Below are 20,159 nucleotides of genomic sequence, written 5' to 3'. Positions count from 1 at the left end.
AAATTACTATCAAAGTTTTATTTGATTTTACAGGACAGTCAAAGCGTTCATTTATACTCTATCTATGTTGTTTTTCTCTTAGTCAGTCTGTTTGTTTGTCTGTCTGTCAGTTCCACTTTTTCTCGGAAACTACTGAGCCGAGCTGGCTGAAGTTTTGTATGGACCTTTGTTATAAAGTGAAGCCAACTAAGTATTATGGTATCCATTTGATGCACAGTTAGGGATTTATAAGGATTAATATTTAATGCCAAAATGGGCACAAATTTAACCATATCCAACCATCAATTTTTTTTTTTTCTCACATTAGCTCCTAACAAGGCTTATCGCCACTTGGACATAAGGAGCTAATAATTAGGACCATGCCTAGGAAAGATTAACAAGATGTTGGTTTACATTACATTCAAGCTTATACTCATCAATATAGTCAGGGAAGCAGGTAGCAGGAAGGGAATTCCAAAGTGTTCGAGGGAAGAAGTTATTAAAGTAGAAAGCTTTCTGGCATTTAGGGACCTCAATAGTGAAGAGGTGAGATTTTGTTGGCAAGCGGGTTTATCGGGGATATGTATGTTTGACATAAAGTACTCATTCTAATTCAACGGGCTATAACTTTTGCAGCAGCCTTGGCAGCGCTCTCAATGTATATGTTCCAATTCATGTTCCCTGTGAACGTTAGGCTGAGGAGTTTAAAGGAAGTACTTTGAGGTAATGTGTTTTTGGCCATTGCTATTGGTGGTAGAGAAGGTTTCTTGTAATTATTGAAGGAAACAAGCTTAGTCTTGGCAGCATTGAATGTGATCATCCATTTTTGTCCCCATTCCACTATGGATTGGAGGTCTTCATCCTTGGATGTACTTGGCTTTTATATAGATAGAGAATTGCCCCAGGAGTGAGATATCTACTGGAGCGGTAGAAGGATCCCACCAGTTTTCCAGCGACTTTGGCAACAAATTTGATGTATGTGTTCTATTTCAGATCAGGAGTAAAGATCAAGTTCAGAAGCTTGTCAAAACATGGAGCCTCCCCAAGATGAGAGCCATCCATTTCAATTGATGCCTGCTCTAATTAGGGACCTATTGTGTTGCACTGGGAGAAAGCTTCACATGCCTCTCTGCAGTGACTTAGTCCATATGACATTGTATTCTACATTGCACTGTAGAGAACCTATTGTTAATTCTATAAAATATTTTTATATAATCGCTTGAATTAAATTTAAAAATGCAAAAATCAAGTATCATGGTTCAGTTGTGCTATAAACAAAAACATTCATTCTGAATGTGCCCCTGTTGTATCAAAGAACCTACTGTTGATTTTATATGCCTGGCCTTACTGCTTGTGTGGTGATCATGGTTTGAATTTAAGTTTAAAATGAAAAAGTCAGATATCACGGTGCAATTGTGCTTTAAACAGAAACGTTCATTTTGAATGTGCCCCTGTCATATCCAAGAACTTTCTGTTGATTTTATAGGTCGGGCCTTCTGGCTTGTGTAGTAATAAAACTTCTCAACTACAAGTGTGAGCGGGTTTCTCTCTGTCGTGTTTCAACCTCATTTCATACGCTACAATCAGTCGCTTATTCATGCACACGCCCCACCCCTATCCTTGTGATCCCTGCTGATTGAGGAAATTTAGCCTGTGAACAAGTTCATTCATACCTAAAATAATCACCAACAAAACGGTTTAAGACAGAAGAAGTTTATTCCCTTTGTTGTTTCAAATTACTGATCAGTGAGACAGGAGAAGGGGTAGACATAATTTTTTTTTTTTTTTTTTTACTTGAGGGAGTAATCATTTATACAGACTCAAAAGCCACTTGAGGATAGGATAAGGATTAAGGTGGCCGGTGAAACAGCACCGTGATTATTGGAAAGGGTGGAAATTGTTTGTTTATTTAAAAGAACAACTAAACAGGAATTTGCTCACATTAGATTTGAAAACGGCTATGTTATAGTCAGCTGAGAAGCAACCCCATGGTATTGTGTTCCACAGACGGGCAGGTTTAGGAAAGAAACCTTGATCATGGGGTTTAGCTTTAGTTTTCGGTACTGATAGATAATAAGGAAGATTACTGTTTCATCTTATTTTCTCCAGATGTTTTTAAAACCACATCTGGTTCTAAGTGAACTGACGATTGTTTTCACTTACTCTCTCTTTGAGCCATGTGATGTTGCATCCGTTTTTATCAATTTTTATAGTAGGCTGAGTTAATCTTTGAGTACATTTATTTGACCCTCAGCTGAATATCCATTTCCTGTTATTGCCAACTAATCAAATTATAATACTAGATGTTGGTGAAACATAGATAATTATCTTTTTGATCATAAAAAAAAACAAGACCATGGGCACTAATGGATCAAAATCTGAAATGAGAAACGCAGCCTACAAATAAGATCATTCATATCTTGAGAAATCCGATCGAAACAAAATGGTTGAAGACAGAAAATGTTATTGTTAAAAGTCACAAATTCACACGCGTGCTTCTAAGTAAACAGACTTTTTTCACTCACTTTCTCTTTTAGCCATGTGATGTCACTTCCATTTCTATCAATCGTCACAATAGGCTGAGTACAGGAACTTGACCCTGACTAAACCTCAATTTCCTCTTATTATTAACTAACCAAATTATATAAAATAAAATACGCATCAAGTGCGCTTGAAAGCCAAATCACAACGTAATATTAGGAAAATAAACAAATATTCTACTTGTTTGAAATTTATAACAAATATATTTCGGAGGTAGACTCCATCTTCAGTGTGTTGTTTTGTTTCTTTTTTTTTCTTTTTCTTCTTCCTTGCTATGTTGTAAATTTGGAGAAAGAAGTCTGTTTGTATAGTGCTGCGCATTGTATCTGGCGGTTGTATTTTGAACTGTGCATAGATAATGCGAGAATAACGTCAAGAATGAGAGTTCAAAAGAAACGTTGTTTTAATTTGAATAAAATAAAATACGCATCAAATGCGCTTGAAACCAAATCACAACGTAATATTAGGAAAATAAACAAATATTTTACTTGTTTGAAATTTATAGCAAATATATTTCGGAGGTATACTCCATCTTCAGTATGTTGTTTCTTTTTTTTTTCTTTTCTTCTTCCTTGCCATGTTGTAAATTTGGAGAAAGAAGTACTAGTGGCTCTTCTCACCTATGTAATGCTTCTTTATTTTAAACAAAGTTGTATATCGAACGATGACTAATTTTTTGTTTTTTTCCTTTTCTCTTTTTCTAGGTTACCAATTTTATTCCATCAATTAGTGCTGTCACTGGCATTACTCCTCAGCGTTACGTATGGCGCATCTGTATCGCACTCCATTGCACGCCCAGATTCGCGGTAGCATTCATGTATTACAACTTATACAACGGCTACTTGCAGAACATTCCGAAGCAGCATCACCGATTATTTGTGGTGCTTACAAAAGTCAATTTCTGGCTGAACATCATAGAAAATTCCAGTCTCATTGGTGTAACTTACATTTCAAATAAAGAAAACTATCGTAAGTAAACAATATATTCTTTATTGGTTCCCAACAAATAGTTGTCATTCCGATAAAAAGCCTAGAGAGCTAACATAGATTCATACACACTTATTTCTGTGGAAATGTGACTTTTTCAATTATATTTCACCTTTTTTTTTTATACTAACCCTTAATTTATGAAGCTCAATATAAATACAGAGCATATCACAAACAAATGACGAAAGTCTATATTCCAAATTTCATGATGTTGACCATCTTACAATTTATTCCAACATGTTGACATTCACAATTCTTAACAGCAATATGTCTAGTCTTTTGGCTTATGTAGTAATAAAACTTCTCAAATGCGCTTGTGATGTTAGGCTGTGTAAGGTGTTAACTTTGGTTCAAATCGCCTGTTCTTTCTTTCATTGGATTATTTCAATTATCGATACATATCGAAGACACTCTGATACAAAACCTATCTAAGGTCAACACCAGACACATGAAGTTCCTTTGTGTGAAATTTTATAAAAATTGGCTTAGTTGGGAAGTTTTATCTCTGTGTTACAGATATTGATGACGTGAGATCCTAAAAATACAACCTCTGTCATGGATGTGCATCAGAAGTAGATATGCGTCATTGAATTTCTGGCAAAAATACATTGAGAATGCAGTTGACTATGTAGAAAAATATATTTAGGAGCACAAAGGGTCGCTCGTTTTAGTGGTACCAATCTTGTTTTCATATACCTCTTCAACTTTTTGAATTAATAAAAAAAAGAATAGGAGGTTTTACTTTTGATACTAGCCTCATATTTAGGACTTCCACCAAGTCATGACTGACAGAACGAGAATGTGTTAGCTCCGTGGTTAAAATAAATGGGTCTATTTAAAATTCTGTGCAGATTCCTGAGTTTGACAGAAAGATTCTCGAGTTTGACAGAAAGATTCTCGAGTTTGACAGAAAGATTCTCGAGTTTGACAGAAAGATTCTCGAGTTTGGCAAAAGTTTCCGAGTTTGACAAGATAAACCTGAAAAAGCTCTAAAGTTAAATTGACCAAAATGTGTGAATAAAAAAAATTAAGATGCGAACAGTAATCGAGATGATGTGAATAATCCAAATGATTAATCCATATCTAAATAAAAAGATTCCCGAGTTTGACAGATTCCTGCGTTTGACAGAAAGATTCCGGAGTTTGACAGAAAGATTCCCAAGTTTGACTGAAAGATTCCGGAGTTTGACTGAAAGATTTTGGAGTTTGACTGAAAGATTCCCAAGTTTGACTGAAAGATTCCGGAGTTTGACTGAAAGATTTCGGAGTTTGACTGAAAGATTTCAGAGTTTGACAGAAAGATTTCAGAGTTTGACAGAAAGATTTCGGAGTTTGACAGAAAGATTCCCGAATTTGGCAGAAGTATTCCCGAGTTTGGCAGAAAGATTCCGGAGTTTGGCGGAAAGATTCCCGAGTTTGACAGAAAGATTTCCAAGTTAGATTTTCCTGAAGAAGCTCTAAAGTTAAATTGGCCAAAATGTTGTGCAGATAAAAAACTCAAGATGCGAACAGTAGTCGAAATGATGTGAATAATCCAAATGATTAATCCTCATCTAAAAAATGTATAATTTTCATTTTTTTCTGTTTTGCAGCTATCCACGAGAAAATTTTCATTGTCTTCATGGTGGCCTCCCTTTGTTACATGCTTCTCAACACTGTCATCTTTAAATGGACTCGTGATAAGATTACGGAAGAAGTAAGTATCTAGGCGATAAAACGAATTGGTATGTATATTAGTGTGGGGACGATTAATCGGAATCAGGAAAATCGGAACTTTTGTGGGTATTGGAATCTGAAAAATTTGTGCCTGTTTTTTGAGACCAAAATGATTTTTTTAATTTGAGTGCCTTAGGCGATTAGCAATAAACAAACCTCTTTTCAAAGAAAAGGTAATGCCTGGGAGAGAAGACAACCTAAAATTGAGCAGAACCATAACTCGGCCTGATAACAATAAAGCCACTGTCGAACTAACTGTCAAGGACGTATCTTTGTCTGGTATGAACAACACCAACTCAAACTGTATCACAACAGCCGATATGGTTCCAAGGGGAATAAATTGAAATTGATTCAAGGGACGTAACTCTGAATATTAAAATTTTGTTTCTTTAATTTGACTTTTTTCTTTCAAAATAATTTTTGTAAATTCAAATAAATTAGCAATCAATGTGAAAGATTGTCGATAGTTTTTTTGTGACTGAACGATATTTTTAGGGAATTAATTACTATTTCGGTCATGTAAATTCTTTCGAGTTGAGAACAAAACACAGACTAGAGTTGGATTCGTTCTTGGTCTTCCCACAAGAATGCTTATTCATCTAGGGAGCAGCAGCAGTGGTTTTTCCTTCTTTTTTCCCAATTGGCAATAAATTCACACGTGAATGAACCAACATCCGAAAACAAAAAGATGTCTGTTGAACAAAGAAAATGTCCGAACTCCTCATCAATTTGTACCAACTCCTTTTAACATAAATCGTAATTCACGACAGACTCTCTTAGCTGTCTAAAGCTGAACTCATTTTTCTCTCCAATTCGACCCTGATAGGCTGAACAGAGGCATAGTTGTTTGGATAAATAATACCTTCTATTACACAATCTTAATATATTTATGTAAATGTTTATTAGTTTTTAACTCACGCTCATCCCTAGCAAGGCACATCTCCACTTGGACGTAAGGGGCTACTAATTGGGACGATGCCTAAGAAAGATTAACAAGATGTTGGTTTACATTACATTTAAACTTCTGCGTATCAGTACAGTCAGGGGAGCAGGTAGCAGGAAGGGAATTCCCAAGTCTAGCTGTTCGAGGAAGAAGTTATCAAAGTAGATTTCTGGCATTTAGTTGAGCTTGAGTTTGTGTTGTTCATACCAGACGAAGATACGTCCTGGACAGTCAGTCCGACAGTTGCATTTATTAGTAGAAAGATTTCTGCCATGTCAACAGTGAAGAGGTTTGATTTTGTTGCTAAGCGGGTTTCAAGGGGCACAAGTGCAATGAGTTCATCAGAGCACATTCCGTTAAAATACTTGTAAAACAGGGACAGGGATGCAAACTTGCAGTGATGCGACAGGGATTGGAGCCTAGTTGATAAATTTAATATTAATTTCGTAGGTGTGTCCCTTTCCTTTCTCATATGTGATTATGACTCGTATGTCTCTGCTCTTGAGAAAAAAATCAACTTTAAAACTTCTTGGTCTTATTTTCTAAGCAAATCTTTCTTGGATTTCAAATATTGAATCCATTGCTCTTTCTGATTCTCATAAAATCGTTTCTCTCTATCACTCTAAACATTTTTTCATACCAGAGGCTATTTCTCTATCTTTACAAATCCACTATGTATGGGGCACTGACATTTCTGAATTTTTGAGATGAGAATTGCTTACTTGCATTCTTTATCGGACTACTGTTCTCCTCTTGAGTGTGATTTTCACAATGTTTCGGTCAATGTAACTTCCGACCTTCTTCAGGTGTATTTTGTCGAACTCGGGAATTTGGATGGAATTTCGAGCGGAACTCTTTATTTACTTCACGGAGGTAGCGTGCTCTTGTTCCTGGGTAGAGGACCTAAGTAATTCACAAATGTATTTTTCGGTCGCCCACACTGAAGATTGAACCTTCGACCTTCAGGAGAATATCATTTTTGAAATTGATTTTTCCCAGTACTCTAACCACTGCGCCATGGGTCCTTGAGGACTTAGGACCTCTATCCAGTCATGGCATTACTTAGGACCTCTATCCAGTCATGGCATTACTTAGGACCTCTATCCAGTCAAACTGACAGAACAAGAGCATACTACCCCCGTGAAGTAAATAAAGGGTTCCGTTCGAAATTCCGTCCAAATTCCTCAGTTTGACAGAAACATTTCAGAGTTCGACAAGATACACCTGAAGAAGGTCGGAGGTTACATCGACCAAAAAGTTGTGAAAATCACACTCAAGATGAGAACAGTAGTCTGATGAATAATTATACGTATAGGGCACTGTTGTCATATTTGGGCTCGGGGATCTCTGTCTTATTTGAGGGTTCTTAATTAATTGCAGAAACGTAATTTGATTAACCACAACTTTTTTCTCTGCTTCGTCTGATGTTTCTAATTTCAGTCTTTTCTATAAATACTATTTTTTTTTATTTTTATTTTTATTACATTTTCACCCCAAACACGGCGCATTGCCACTTTGGTGTAGGGGGCTACTATCAGGGGCAGAAACTACTGGGGCACTACGCTGGGATTTGGGCTGCAAGATGTTGGTTCACGTTGCACTTGAACTTCCGCATGTCAGTACAGTTGGGGAAGCAGGAACTTGGAATGGAATTCCAGAGTCTAGCGGTTCTGGGGAAGAAACTACTGGAGTAGAAAGATCTTTTACATCTAGGGATCTCTACTGTGTGGGGGTGGGATTTAGCTGCCTGTCGGGTTTGTCGAGGGTGTCTACGTCGTGGAGGCACAAGTGTCTGCAGTTCGTCAGAGCACTCACCATTAAAATACTTGTAGAACAGGCAGAGGGATGCAACGTTTCGTCGATGGGACAGAGGCTGAAGCTTAGATGCCATAATCACATTGACACACCGGTTTCCGTCAGATCACCAAAGTTAAGCAATGCTGAACCTGGTCAGTACTAAAATGGATGACCATTTGAGAATTCTAGGTGCTGTATGCACTCTCTGCTTATCATGGCATTATTTTCAATCATCCTGGACTTCTCCTTGCCACTGAACTCAAGCAGTGTTGATTCAGGAGAAGTGTGGTTGGGGATTAACTCTTTCCTTATAATTCCATGTGCAGCTGCCCTTACAAGGAGTACCATTGTCTTTTGAGACCAGACGGAGGCTCCCACTTTCATTAATGTGTGTGTTCTTCAGAATTGTCCTGTTTATTCTTTTTTTTTTTTCTTTAAGCTTGTTTGACGTGTTGGTCTACTGGTCGTCATCAATTCGCTGTTTTTATAGCTCATTGTAATGCATTTTCCTATTCTGGTCGTTTCTTTCCAAAAACTGTAGGTGTGTGGAACTCTCCTTCTGCTGACTGCTTTCCTCCTACCAGGAAGACAGCTCCACAAGCCTACAGTTTTTGGAAAGAAACTGCTGGAATAGTAAAATGCACAACATGTAATACGCAACATGTAATAGACAAAATGTTATAGTTTTATGTATAAACTAGTATGGCTACTCAGCGTTGCCCGGGTGGAGAAAAGTGGTATACTAAGGCTACTGAGCAACCCAACCCTCAACCCTAAAAAAATGTTTCAATCAAAATAGCAATGAGTACCTGTACGAGTGCAAAAAAAAAAAAAAAAAAATTAGCCGCAGTAGGCAGATAGGCTCGAACCTGTAACGCGAAAGAGGAAAAGTAGGTGAAAAAAACTAATACGTTAGCTGTCTCAGCCACGGTGGCTTATGACGTCACGTACCTTTGAAATAATGTTTTATGAACATACGTTGAGATTGGTAGGCGTATGATGACTTGTTGCAAAAATGTTGACACAAAAACTGACCCCCCCTTGCAAAAAACGGCCCAGCTAAACTTTTTTGGCCAATTTTTAGATATTTTTCATCCGAGAGATTGATTTTTCTAATGATACCAGTTTTGTCATGGTTTGATGCGTCTATGAAAAGTTTTTGGCAGACATACAAACACATATTTTTTTTTATATATAATAGACTAGATAGATGTTTCTCTTTGTATAAATGTCTCTCTTTTTTCTGTTCTTTCAGGATGAGAAGTCTTTGAAATGGAAAGTTGTGATGTTTATAAGTATCCTGGTGGCAACTGCTGGTCTTTTGTTTTTCTTTGTCAGACATCGTTTCTTTTGCGAACCATTAGGTAAGTCTGAACATATTGCGAATATTATTTGCGGTTTGCAAGTCCGCAATCATTTCTATGAAACACACATGACAATAATAAATGATCCACTGTCTTGATTTGGTTCTGTTCTGATTTTGAAAATTTCACACACACACACACACACACACACTTCCATATAACGCTCCACTTAGATAAAACTGAGTATATGTTTATATATTTCTGTGTACAGATTCACAGAGCTTCTAAGTGTAAGGTGTGGTAATGCAGGCTATATTTAGTTTTATTTAGTTTTGTACAAAACATATAAAAAATCGGAAGGCACTCTTCATTAAAATGATTTGTGTCAAATTTTAACAATATTCTCCAATTTTCAATTTCTTTGGAGTATTTTAAAAGGTTTTTCGGGGGAAGGCGGGGCATGATATGATCACAACCTTCCATTTGAAAATTTAAATATTTCAGATGATTGCATTGAATTTGGTCCATAGTCATTACACACTAATTAAGCAAGATTCCTTGAATTTATATTTCTTCTTAAGACACCTTAAGCTTATAATTTGAGACTTTTTCTAGAATCAAGGTCTGTAGTTAGTTTTGATCAAAATTGAATCAAGCACAAACTCCTGTTTGAAAAATGAAATGTTTTAGATGATAGCATTGAATTTAATCCATAGTCATTAGACAGCAATTAAGCAAGGTTCCCTGCATTTATATTTCTTCTTAAGACACCTTAAGCTTATAATTTAAAACATTTTCTAGAATCAAGATCTGTTGAAGAATTTGATCAAAATCAAAATAAGGATTCTAGACATAAGGTTTTCCATAGCAATATATCTTGATTTGGATCTTCATAAAGAAATATAAAAGTAGTGCAAACCTGTTCTGCTTAGAGAATTAATTTTTACTCATGATACAATGGATATTCTAAGCTAATCCAACTCGGTGTTGTCCTGGAGCATCAGATTGATATTGTTATTTTCATTTTTTTGTCTTGTTGTTACTGAAGGGTATAGCGTTTCATGAATGACCTTCGACTTCGTTTTTACGTTGGATACATATTTGTATGTACAAGATTAACTCCTAAGCTAATCCACCGAATTTGTGAAGAGAGCTGATTTGTGTAAGGTGTGGTAATGCAGGCTATATTTAGTTTCATACAAAACATATTAAAAATAAAATCGGTAGACACTCTTCATGAAAATTGAGATATATTGTGTCAAATTTTAACAATATCTCAATAAATATTCCCCAATTTTCACTTTCTTTGGAGTATTTTACAGTCATTAGACACCAATTAAGCAAGTTTTCCTTGAATTTATATTTCTTCTTAAGACCTTTTAAGCTTATAATTTGAGACATTTTCTGGAATCAAAATCTGAATTGAAAGTGTAAAAAATTGGAGGAAATGCTTCATGGAAATTCAGGTACCTTTTATTTATGTGAATTTTTTTTTTTTTTACATCATCAACGCTCTGATCCCCAAAAAAGGGCACTTTGGAAGTTGACAAAAATAAAAATTGCCTTAGTATAAAAGGGTTTCCCCCCTACATTGATAAAGGATAAATTAACTTGAGTGTAACATTAGAACAGGTATTACACTTTGATCTTATATATTTAATTTATTGGCCATCATATCAATACAATATTACAGTAATAGTAATGAAAAAAAAAACATTAAAATAATAGAAACAAATACAATCTCTAATACACTTAGGCATGAAGCCTTGTTGACTTTGGAGGTGAAGGGGGAGGGTCGAGGGTCTTTCTATTTGTCTACAATAGCTTGAGATTATTATTAGCCAGCCTCTTTTACCACAATACCGCATTCACACCATGGAGATAATTTTACTTAATAAAACCCCAATCGTTTTATGTATGAATATATGTACATGCATGCATACATATGATCATACCAGTTATTATAGGTGCCACAGGACTTATGAAGAAGAACCCGAAGTTCTACCTAGCTAATATTCCTGGTGAACGAAGTGCAAAAGAGATCCAGACAATTGCACTTAAGGGAACAATGAGGATACTAAAAAGAGCTCTCGGTTGGTTTTAATAAAAAGCAGGGCAATGTTGACAGCTGGTTTGGCTGCCCCATACCCAGTGTTACAATCTTCAAAGGAAGAAAATTAGAAAAAAATAATTATAAAACTCTGTGGACCTTGCTTGCTTCCTTGCATCTTGTCTTTGACAATCGGACGATTCCATTTTTTAAAAAACAGAATGAGAGGTGAATTTATGTATATATATAAAAGTGAAAATGTCTGTGTGTGTCTGTCCGTCTGTGTGTGTATTTTGGGTCTAAACATTTGAAGTTTTACATAAAGGGCATTCAGACATGCAGCAAGCTTTTTAATCAGCTTTTGGGCGAAAATTTGGCTGGCAAGAGGTCAAAGTTTACAGAGTTGACCATTGCAGACTATACCAAAATCCTCCACCAATTTTGGGTCTAAACACTTGAAATTTTAGATGTAGGTTACTTGGACATGGGTCAAACATTTTAACTTGATTTGAAACAATAAATGTTAAAGGGTCAAAATTGGAGTCAAAGTTAAAAAAAGTTTGTCCTCTGCGGTCCTTACCAACTTTTCTCTATGGTAATTAAGGAAGCCTATTATATAGAAATGCATTACTGTATATATGCACACTTTTAAATATATACATATGCACATAAAGTTATGAACAGTACATAGGGCCCGAGCAAAGCCAGATCGAACTGCTAGTATATATATAATATATTTTATATATATATGTATATATGGGCATGGCTCAGAGGCTAAGGAATAAGTGTGGATAGTTGTATGTTTTGGTTTCGATTCTAGCTGATGGCATCCAAGTCATATATATATAGTTTTGATCTCACTATCATATATTAGGTTTAATAAAGTAATCGATAGAGAATTGTTTTTATAATGATAAATAAGGAAGAACCCCAGGATATGGTGGTCCCAGGATACAATTTTTTCAGGTTACGATGTGGAATACAATATTTTTCCAGTCCTGGGTTACGGTATTTGCCCCACTTTACAATGTTATTTATAATGCTATTTGATTATATATACATGTTATTATTTGATTATATATACATGTCATTATTTGATTATATACATGTGTATTATATACTGTACTGTATGTTGTTACTAATTTTTAATATGTACTGTATAAAATTTGGCTTAGGCCCCACCATATGGTGATTTCATCAACTCTGGAAAAAATTAATGCTGTATCCCGGTATATAATCTGCATGAATTATACTATCATATTAAAGCATGACTGGGTGATGCCAGATGGCTTGCTAGTGTGTGTGTATATATATATATATATATATATTATTTTGTTTGCCATGTGGCTTGTTCTTTGCTAATGGAGTCAAAGATGGCTTCATGGTTAGATTCGAATTACCCAACCGGCTGTAATCGAAACTCCCTGCACTGATTATTCTCAAAAGCATGAAACACTAGTGTCTGTAAATATTAAAAACAATTATGGTAATAATTATGCCAGGCCCTTTAAGAACTCTGTTCTTATTGTTGAGCACTCTAAGTTGAAATTAAAAGTTGGCCAATTCAGTTCGCATGATGTTAGAATCATAAGATCACTCTAGCTGTCTTGCCATTTACACTTTATATAAATGTTAATTTCAATTGTATTTCTCATGGTTAACATTGGCTGTGTGGTTTGTTCCTTGCTAATTGAATTATAGATGGCTTCGTGGCCGGGTTAAAATCTCCTGAACGGCTGTAATCGTAACTCACTACTCCGATGATTCCCGAAAGGATGAAACACTAGTGTCTGTAGGTATTAAAAATTATTATAGTAATAATTATATGTATATATGCATATAGTGAATAAATGACAAAAGTTTATATTCCAAAGTTCATAATGTTAACCATCTTGTAATTTATTCTTTTAATTCAGTTGACATTTACAATTCTTGACAGTATCTGTTTCGTAGCACAAAATCAATCACTTAATTATTATATCAATTAGTGAATCTATTTTGCCCTTAACTCATCAGAAGAAATAGCAACAATCAATCCGTCAAAAGGAAATAACGTGTGTTTTGACATGATTAAAATGCGAAAATTGGAAGAGAAGCTGTAAATACCTTATAATATGTTTCCAATTATGCCATATATGTGCATATATATGTTATTATTATTATTATTATTATATATTTCATTAGAAAGAGGTTTTGATTTGGAAATTATCTCGGCCCAAATGCCAGATCTATATAAGCAGTACTTATTATCCAGACAAAATTTTGTGTGTTGCTTGAATTGACTAAACAAAGCAAAAAAGTTGGCTTGTTTTAATGTATGCATATTTCTTGAAGTATATGTAATCTCTTTTGAATAATTTTTATTTTTATTTCTTATTTTTTCATTATTTTTCTCAGCGTTCAGTTGGTTTTCTTTGTGTGAATATGTTATGTGTGTATGTTCTTTTGTGTGTTTCCGGCAAATTTTATTGGTTGAGATTTAATTCTGGAATACACATTTACGAATGCTCCAGACAGTATTCGATTAGCGTGTTCTCACCGCTATATTTGTTTTTAATTCTATAAAATTTAGGGTTTATCTTTCTGGTAAATGCAAAAGTTGTTAAGAAATAATTCATTTTAAGTTATTCTGTAGAAAAAAACGATAACACAAGTTTTTCGGCCGTTTATTTTTTAAAAAATCACTATTTTATATTGTTTTTTAACGGGCATGCTTACATTATCAAATAGGGGAAAATAAATAACTCACCTTTTTTTTTCATTGTTCTATCTTTTTTAATATTCTACACGCTATTGTATTAATATATAGACTTGCTTAGATAAATATTTTTACAGTTTTAACAAAAGGGCTACAATTTGGTCAAGATCAAAGTGTAGTATCTGTTCTTCAGATGCTGCACTTCAATTTCTTGTTCTCTTTCAGTGGAGGAGAAATCCTTCACGACTGAGACAATTTTTATTTTTGTACCTTTTCTCCACGTTAAAAAACGACCCTGGTGTCTAACTCTGTCCCGTGGGGAGGCATAGTAAATAGGTACAATAATATGATGGTGTCTTCATTCAAGCTGAACACCAACAGAATGCCCAGCAGCAATATATTATATATGAAAGATGCCGCTAGTATATATTATTATTATTATTATTATATATTTCATTAGAGTTTTTGATTTGGAAATGATCTCGTCCCAAATGCCAGATCTATACAAGCAGTTCTTATTATCCAGACAAAATTTTGTGCGTTGCTTGAATTGACTAAACAAAGCAAAAAAGTTGGCTTGTTTTAATGTATGCATATTTCTTGAAGAATATGTAATCTCTTTTGAATAATTTTTATTTTTATTTTTTACAGCCTTCAGTTGGTTTTCTTTGTGTGAATATGTAATTGCGTACACCAATATGGGCTACCATGTAACAGCTGCCTACGACTTCAAGAACGTCACGTTCTACGCAGTGTCTCGACTCGCTTACACCAGCCCCCCTGCGACATCCATCAACGGGGTATTAGTCAACAATAACAAGAAACAGCGATGATGTTACCACGAAAACATTATCTTCTCTTTAAATCCGTATTCATAAGATCTATCGTAACCTATTTACTGCCCCGATCCCCCAATCATTTTTATTTTTTTAAATATTTTTACCTTTTATTATTTATTACTATTTTGGATCATATCGACCTTTTTTTTGTTTGTATTTTTTTTTTGGTTTTAAAAACTTGACATAAAATTTGGGTTGACTTCATAGTCCAAAATATGATATGCGTAAAAATTCTTTTGATATTCTTTGTGTCTATCTGTATAATCTATATATCTATGAAAGTGAGAACGTGTGCGTGTGTTTGTGTGTTTGTATGTTTGTGTGAGGACACTTCTCAACCTATATACTCAATAAATGTTTGATCTACAAACTTGAAATTTGGTGCAAAGGACAATTCAGACATGTGGAAAACTTTTTAATCAGTTTTCATCTGAAAAAAAAAGGGCTGCTAAGGGATCAAAATATGAAAATTGATACTTAGGGTTATCAGACTTTTATCTGTTAACTGTTTCATGAATGTGCGTTCATGAATCGTTCTCATGACAGCTTCCTTATGGTAAGAGCAAGTACGTTTGAAAACATATTTTAAAGATCATGTCAAGCTGGCCTAATGGTTATCATACTTGACTCACTGTTTTTAAGTTTTAGTTTCGATCTCAGCTTGTGCATTTTTTTTTTACTTAGAAGAAGTGAACTGCTTAGAAAAAAAACATAATACTCGGATGCACATGTCTTAATTTCTTTCTGTTTTTTTTTTTTAATTTAATTTTTTGTAAAAAGGAATTTAACATTACGTTTAATACCTGCGGCATTTCTGTTTATAATAAATAAGAATTCTGCATTAATTAAGGTATAATATTTATGCGTATTTTATGACTGGGCAACGCTGGGCGCCCTGCTAGTTTTCTATAAGACGAATAAAAGAATAGTTCATAAAAGAATAGTCCGAGAAGGAGTAGCTTTTGATTGTGCATGTATTAACTTCGAACTGAACTGAGTTGTCCATATTGACTTTCCTTGGTATCCTTTGATGTCTGGTGAATCAAGCTTTCCAAAAAGGGCCACGTTGGATTGAGTAAACAATTGACATGCGTATTTCATGATCGGGCAATGCCGGGTGGCCTGCTAGTTATGCGCTAAAGCATTTTGTGTGCGTATGTTATCACTAGGGCTATGACAACAGCATATTCTTTTCATTGTTTCGATTCTCAGGTATATATCCATTAATATCCTATATGTTTTTATGTAGAGTGATGTGGTTCTCGGTTGATTAATTGTATCTAACTGTGTCGATATATACTCGAGAGTCAAAACAATAAAAAGAATATGCTGTTGTCATAGCCGTAGTTATCACCTTTCATACAGTTACAAGAAAAAAAAAAAAAATCGAGATCATCCAACCAGCAAAGATGGTGATTGGTTATTAATCTTTTTTTTTTTTTTTTACCTTATTATTTAATGTAAAAAATTTTTTTTACCTTATCATTTAATGTAAACAAATTTTTTTACCTTATCATTTAATGTAAACAAATTTTTTACCTTATTATTTAATGTAAAAAAAATTTTCTTACTCATTTTTAAATGAATTGTTCCAACCTCAAATTATGTCGTCTTGTTGACAATTTTAAATAAACACTTTTGGCCGAAAAAAAAAAGAGTGACATTCATTTTATTATCATTTTCCTCACTCAGAGTTCTTTCACAATTCATCGTCAGTGATCACTTATTGGCAATAAGAAGTAGCGTTCCCCTGGAATCTGAGTGACAACAAGTCTCCCCAGATTTCCATCACTTTCTGTTTCTTTCGATAACCATTGCAAATCACTGTGTTATCACAGCAGCCACTTACCATTGATCTCTTGTTGGTAACAGCTATTTGTTTTCTTTGGAATTTGAGTGGTGATGAGCCTCCTCAGGATTCTAGTACCCTTTGTGCTATTGTAGTGGAGGTCTGGATGGTACTCTTATTCTTGAGGAAAGAAGACGTGTCTGATCAATTCTGTAGACCTAATATCAAGAATAAATGGTTATGAACTGATCGTTTTTGTTCCTGTCTGACACAACACAATCACATATAATACGTATAATCTTTGCTACAGGTTATTAATAAATTATTTCTTTTTTCTAATTCATTCTTGAAACTAAAAAAAAAATGTCATTAAAATTTTAATAACTTATTATTATGTAAAAAAAAATATTTTTAAAGCCCTTAAAATATTTTAACGAATTTATAAAATTGTTTAAAGACTTTGTGAATACCCCCTATTGAGGAAACTTTTGACCTGCACCCCATGAAGGTCAGTATACTGTGAAAACAAATAATGTTGCTTCATTTGAATATAAAATTAGAGTGGTGTAAATAATTCCGATGCTTTTGTCGGGCAAAATGTGAAATTTTCCCGTCAGAATTAAGCTATTTTTCACTTGCAATAAATATTTTTTTTCACATCAAGAATTAACCATTGTTTAAATGCTTTCCTTCTGGTAACAGATCTCTTTCTTTTTTTTTTTACTTGGAAGTTACCATTTATCAAGACCTGAAGGCCACTCGAGGATAAGGGTTAAAAAATATAAGGTGGTAGTTAAGTAATTGTTAATGATGTAAATTGGGTAAAATTTGATTATTTATGGGGACGACCCGTTTACATTGGATTTAAAGGCTACCATGTTGTATTCAACCGGGAAGCAGGCCAGCATGAAATAATGCAGTGCCCCTCACGATCCGGAGGGTTAAGGGACACGTCACGTCATATAAGGAATTTAAATTAAACTCTCTAAATTAAAATTTTCAACAATTTATTGTTGTTATTTTTTTTTTACAAAGGAGTCACCACTTATCAAGGCCCAGAGGCCACTTGAGGATAAGGACTGATAAGTGTACAGTGGTCAATGGGACAATGATGTAATAATTGTTAGTAGTGGAAATTTGGTAAATTTGATTACTTAAGGGGAACGGCTCATCAAGAACTTGTTTACATTGGACTTGAAGACGACCATATTATAGTCAGCAGAAAAGCAGGTAAATGGAAGAGATTACCACAGGTTTGCAGAAGCTTTCTTCATGGAATCTACGTTTAGGTTTAGGCACAGATAAAGAGTGGGGGAAATTATTGATAGCATTGTCAGCTAGATGAGTGTTTCTCATGAAAGTTTGTTGAAAAACTTAAGTTTTCCTTACTCCATAGAGTTTCAAAGAATGACACTTATCCTCAGGAGAAAGTGGTTATCAAAATAATATTCATAGGCAAGCTATAATTTTGCTGGTTAGTACGTTAATTGAAAGCTACAAATTATGAGAGAAGTCATATTTGTATAAAAAGTTAATAACAATACAGAAATGTGTAGGTTAAAAGGATATTGCAAATAAAGTCCAGGCTATATATATATATATATATATATATATATATATATATATAAAGGTTTTTTGTGGTACAAAATTTTATTACAGTTTTTTAAAAGGATAAGTGGAGTCATTAGAATTTGGGGAAAAATCGATGCAAGGAGAAAAAATAGACACTAAAAATAGTCAAGACTATTCAACTAAAATAAAAAAGAACCTTGAGGTACCTTTTGTCCGACCCTTGTCAAGAGATCGTGTCGGAAGTGATTAAAATAAAAGAATTACACAATTGAAAAATGGAGGCGAAGAGAGGGGTGAAAAAAAAAATTATAAAACTACATGGGGTGAATTAAATGAATGAATAACCCGTGATATATCGGCCATATTTCAGAACCTGGGACAAAATCAAAAAAAAATATGTTAACTTGCCTGCAAGTAAGTGCAGAAACAAGAAACAAAGATGCAATGTAAGCATATATATATATATATATATATATATATATATAAATGAATTGCAATGTTTACTATAATTTTTGTCTACTCTTTCTATGTATCTTAAAATAGCCAAGCTATGAATGTAATAGATTCAAATGAAATTACGACGTATCAATTTTTGGACTATTAAAGACACAACCCAAATTTAACTTCATCTTTTTTTAAACAAAACTATTTCTGCGCAGCCAATTTTGACCAAATTTTAGTTGAATTATCAGAAATATATCGCAATTAAATTTTTTTTAATTAAAATATTTTATTTATTTAATTACATTTTTTAAAAATAATCTGTTATACTTCTTTATGTTTTGGAATTTTTGAGATGAGGATTGACAATTTGTATTATTCGGATAATTCTTACTACTATCCTCATCTTGGCTGTTATTTTCATAGCGTTTTAACCGATGTAGTACCAATCTCCTTCAGGTGCATTTTTTTTTTTGCAAACATGGGATTTTTCTGTGGAACTGAGGAACTTCTACACAATTTCAGTACTGGAGTGGGTTGTTCTCATCCTATCAGCCATGAGCAGGTAGAAATAATGAGTAATTTTTTAATTTTACTCTTAATTTGTATTGTCTGTAATGAAGATTGAACCTTCAACCTCCAAAAAACTGTAAGTTAAACCAGATTTTTCTTCAATGGTTTTATCTGTTGTGCCATTGAATGAAGGGTTTGATTCGAAGTTTCATATACATTCCTAAGTTAAAAAAAAAATAATATGCATCCGAAGAAGGTTGGGTGCTTCTGCTTTACAGGAGAATTATCTAAGGGACATAACTTCTATTGACTAAACAGTTTACGAAAATGAAACATAAATTAACAAACTTTCACAAAGATGAATACACCAACGTTTGAATAATAATCACAAAAATTAATACAAACGAAAAATATTGATATACGAATAATATACCTGAACAATTATAATCAGTCAAAAAAGGAAACAAGTTAATTAACAAACTAAAAAGGAAATAACGTTAAGTAATAAAATAATTAAACGCTTTTTAATTAAATGTTAAGTAATAAAATAATTAACCTTGTTAATTAACGTACACAAAATCAAAAATAAATAAGCTGTAACAATGAAACAATGCCAAAACTACAAAAAATAAATGAACTTGTGTTAATTAATGAAAAAAATCATATCACATATTGATCACTTATAACAAAAATTTTGCGAGAGAATACTTCTCCCTTTTTTGCAAAATAAAACCCAAAAAAAACTCCAAAAGATGAAAGTGGAACATCTCAGTCTTGGTCCCCAACAATTTCTGGATATGTCTTTTGGCATGAAAACAAAAACCATATGTGATCAATATTTGATAAATTTTTTTTTTTATTGATTTTCATAAACTGCTTTGGCAAAGCTTCTTTTTGTTTTAGTAAATGGGAGTTATCTCCCTTAGATAATCCTCCTCAGAAACAGAAGCGCCAAAGGTCAGAGGATGACATCGACTGAAAAGTGAAAAT

General features: G+C 33.9%; 1 protein-coding gene across 1 annotated transcript in view; it reads left to right on the top strand.

The window, feature by feature from the left end:
- Positions 1 to 15,569, top strand: part of LOC145259287 (post-GPI attachment to proteins factor 2-like) — a 196,980-nt gene extending 181,411 nt beyond the window's left edge. Inside the window, exons 2-5 of the mRNA XM_080117155.1 lie at positions 3,225 to 3,489; positions 5,100 to 5,203; positions 9,219 to 9,327; positions 14,667 to 15,569. Of these exons, the coding sequence (XP_079973281.1) occupies positions 3,225 to 3,489; positions 5,100 to 5,203; positions 9,219 to 9,327; positions 14,667 to 14,848 (660 nt within the window). The 3' untranslated portion in view covers positions 14,849 to 15,569. The remainder of the gene's footprint in view (positions 1 to 3,224; positions 3,490 to 5,099; positions 5,204 to 9,218; positions 9,328 to 14,666) is intronic.
- The last annotated feature ends 4,590 nt before the right edge of the window (positions 15,570 to 20,159 follow it).

This window comes from Euprymna scolopes, chromosome 34 (genome assembly GCF_053919585.1).
Source record: "Euprymna scolopes isolate OS-2025 chromosome 34, ASM5391958v1, whole genome shotgun sequence".
Classification (NCBI taxonomy): Eukaryota; Metazoa; Mollusca; class Cephalopoda; order Sepiida; family Sepiolidae; genus Euprymna; species Euprymna scolopes.
This window is presented reverse-complemented; position numbering and strand designations above follow the sequence as displayed.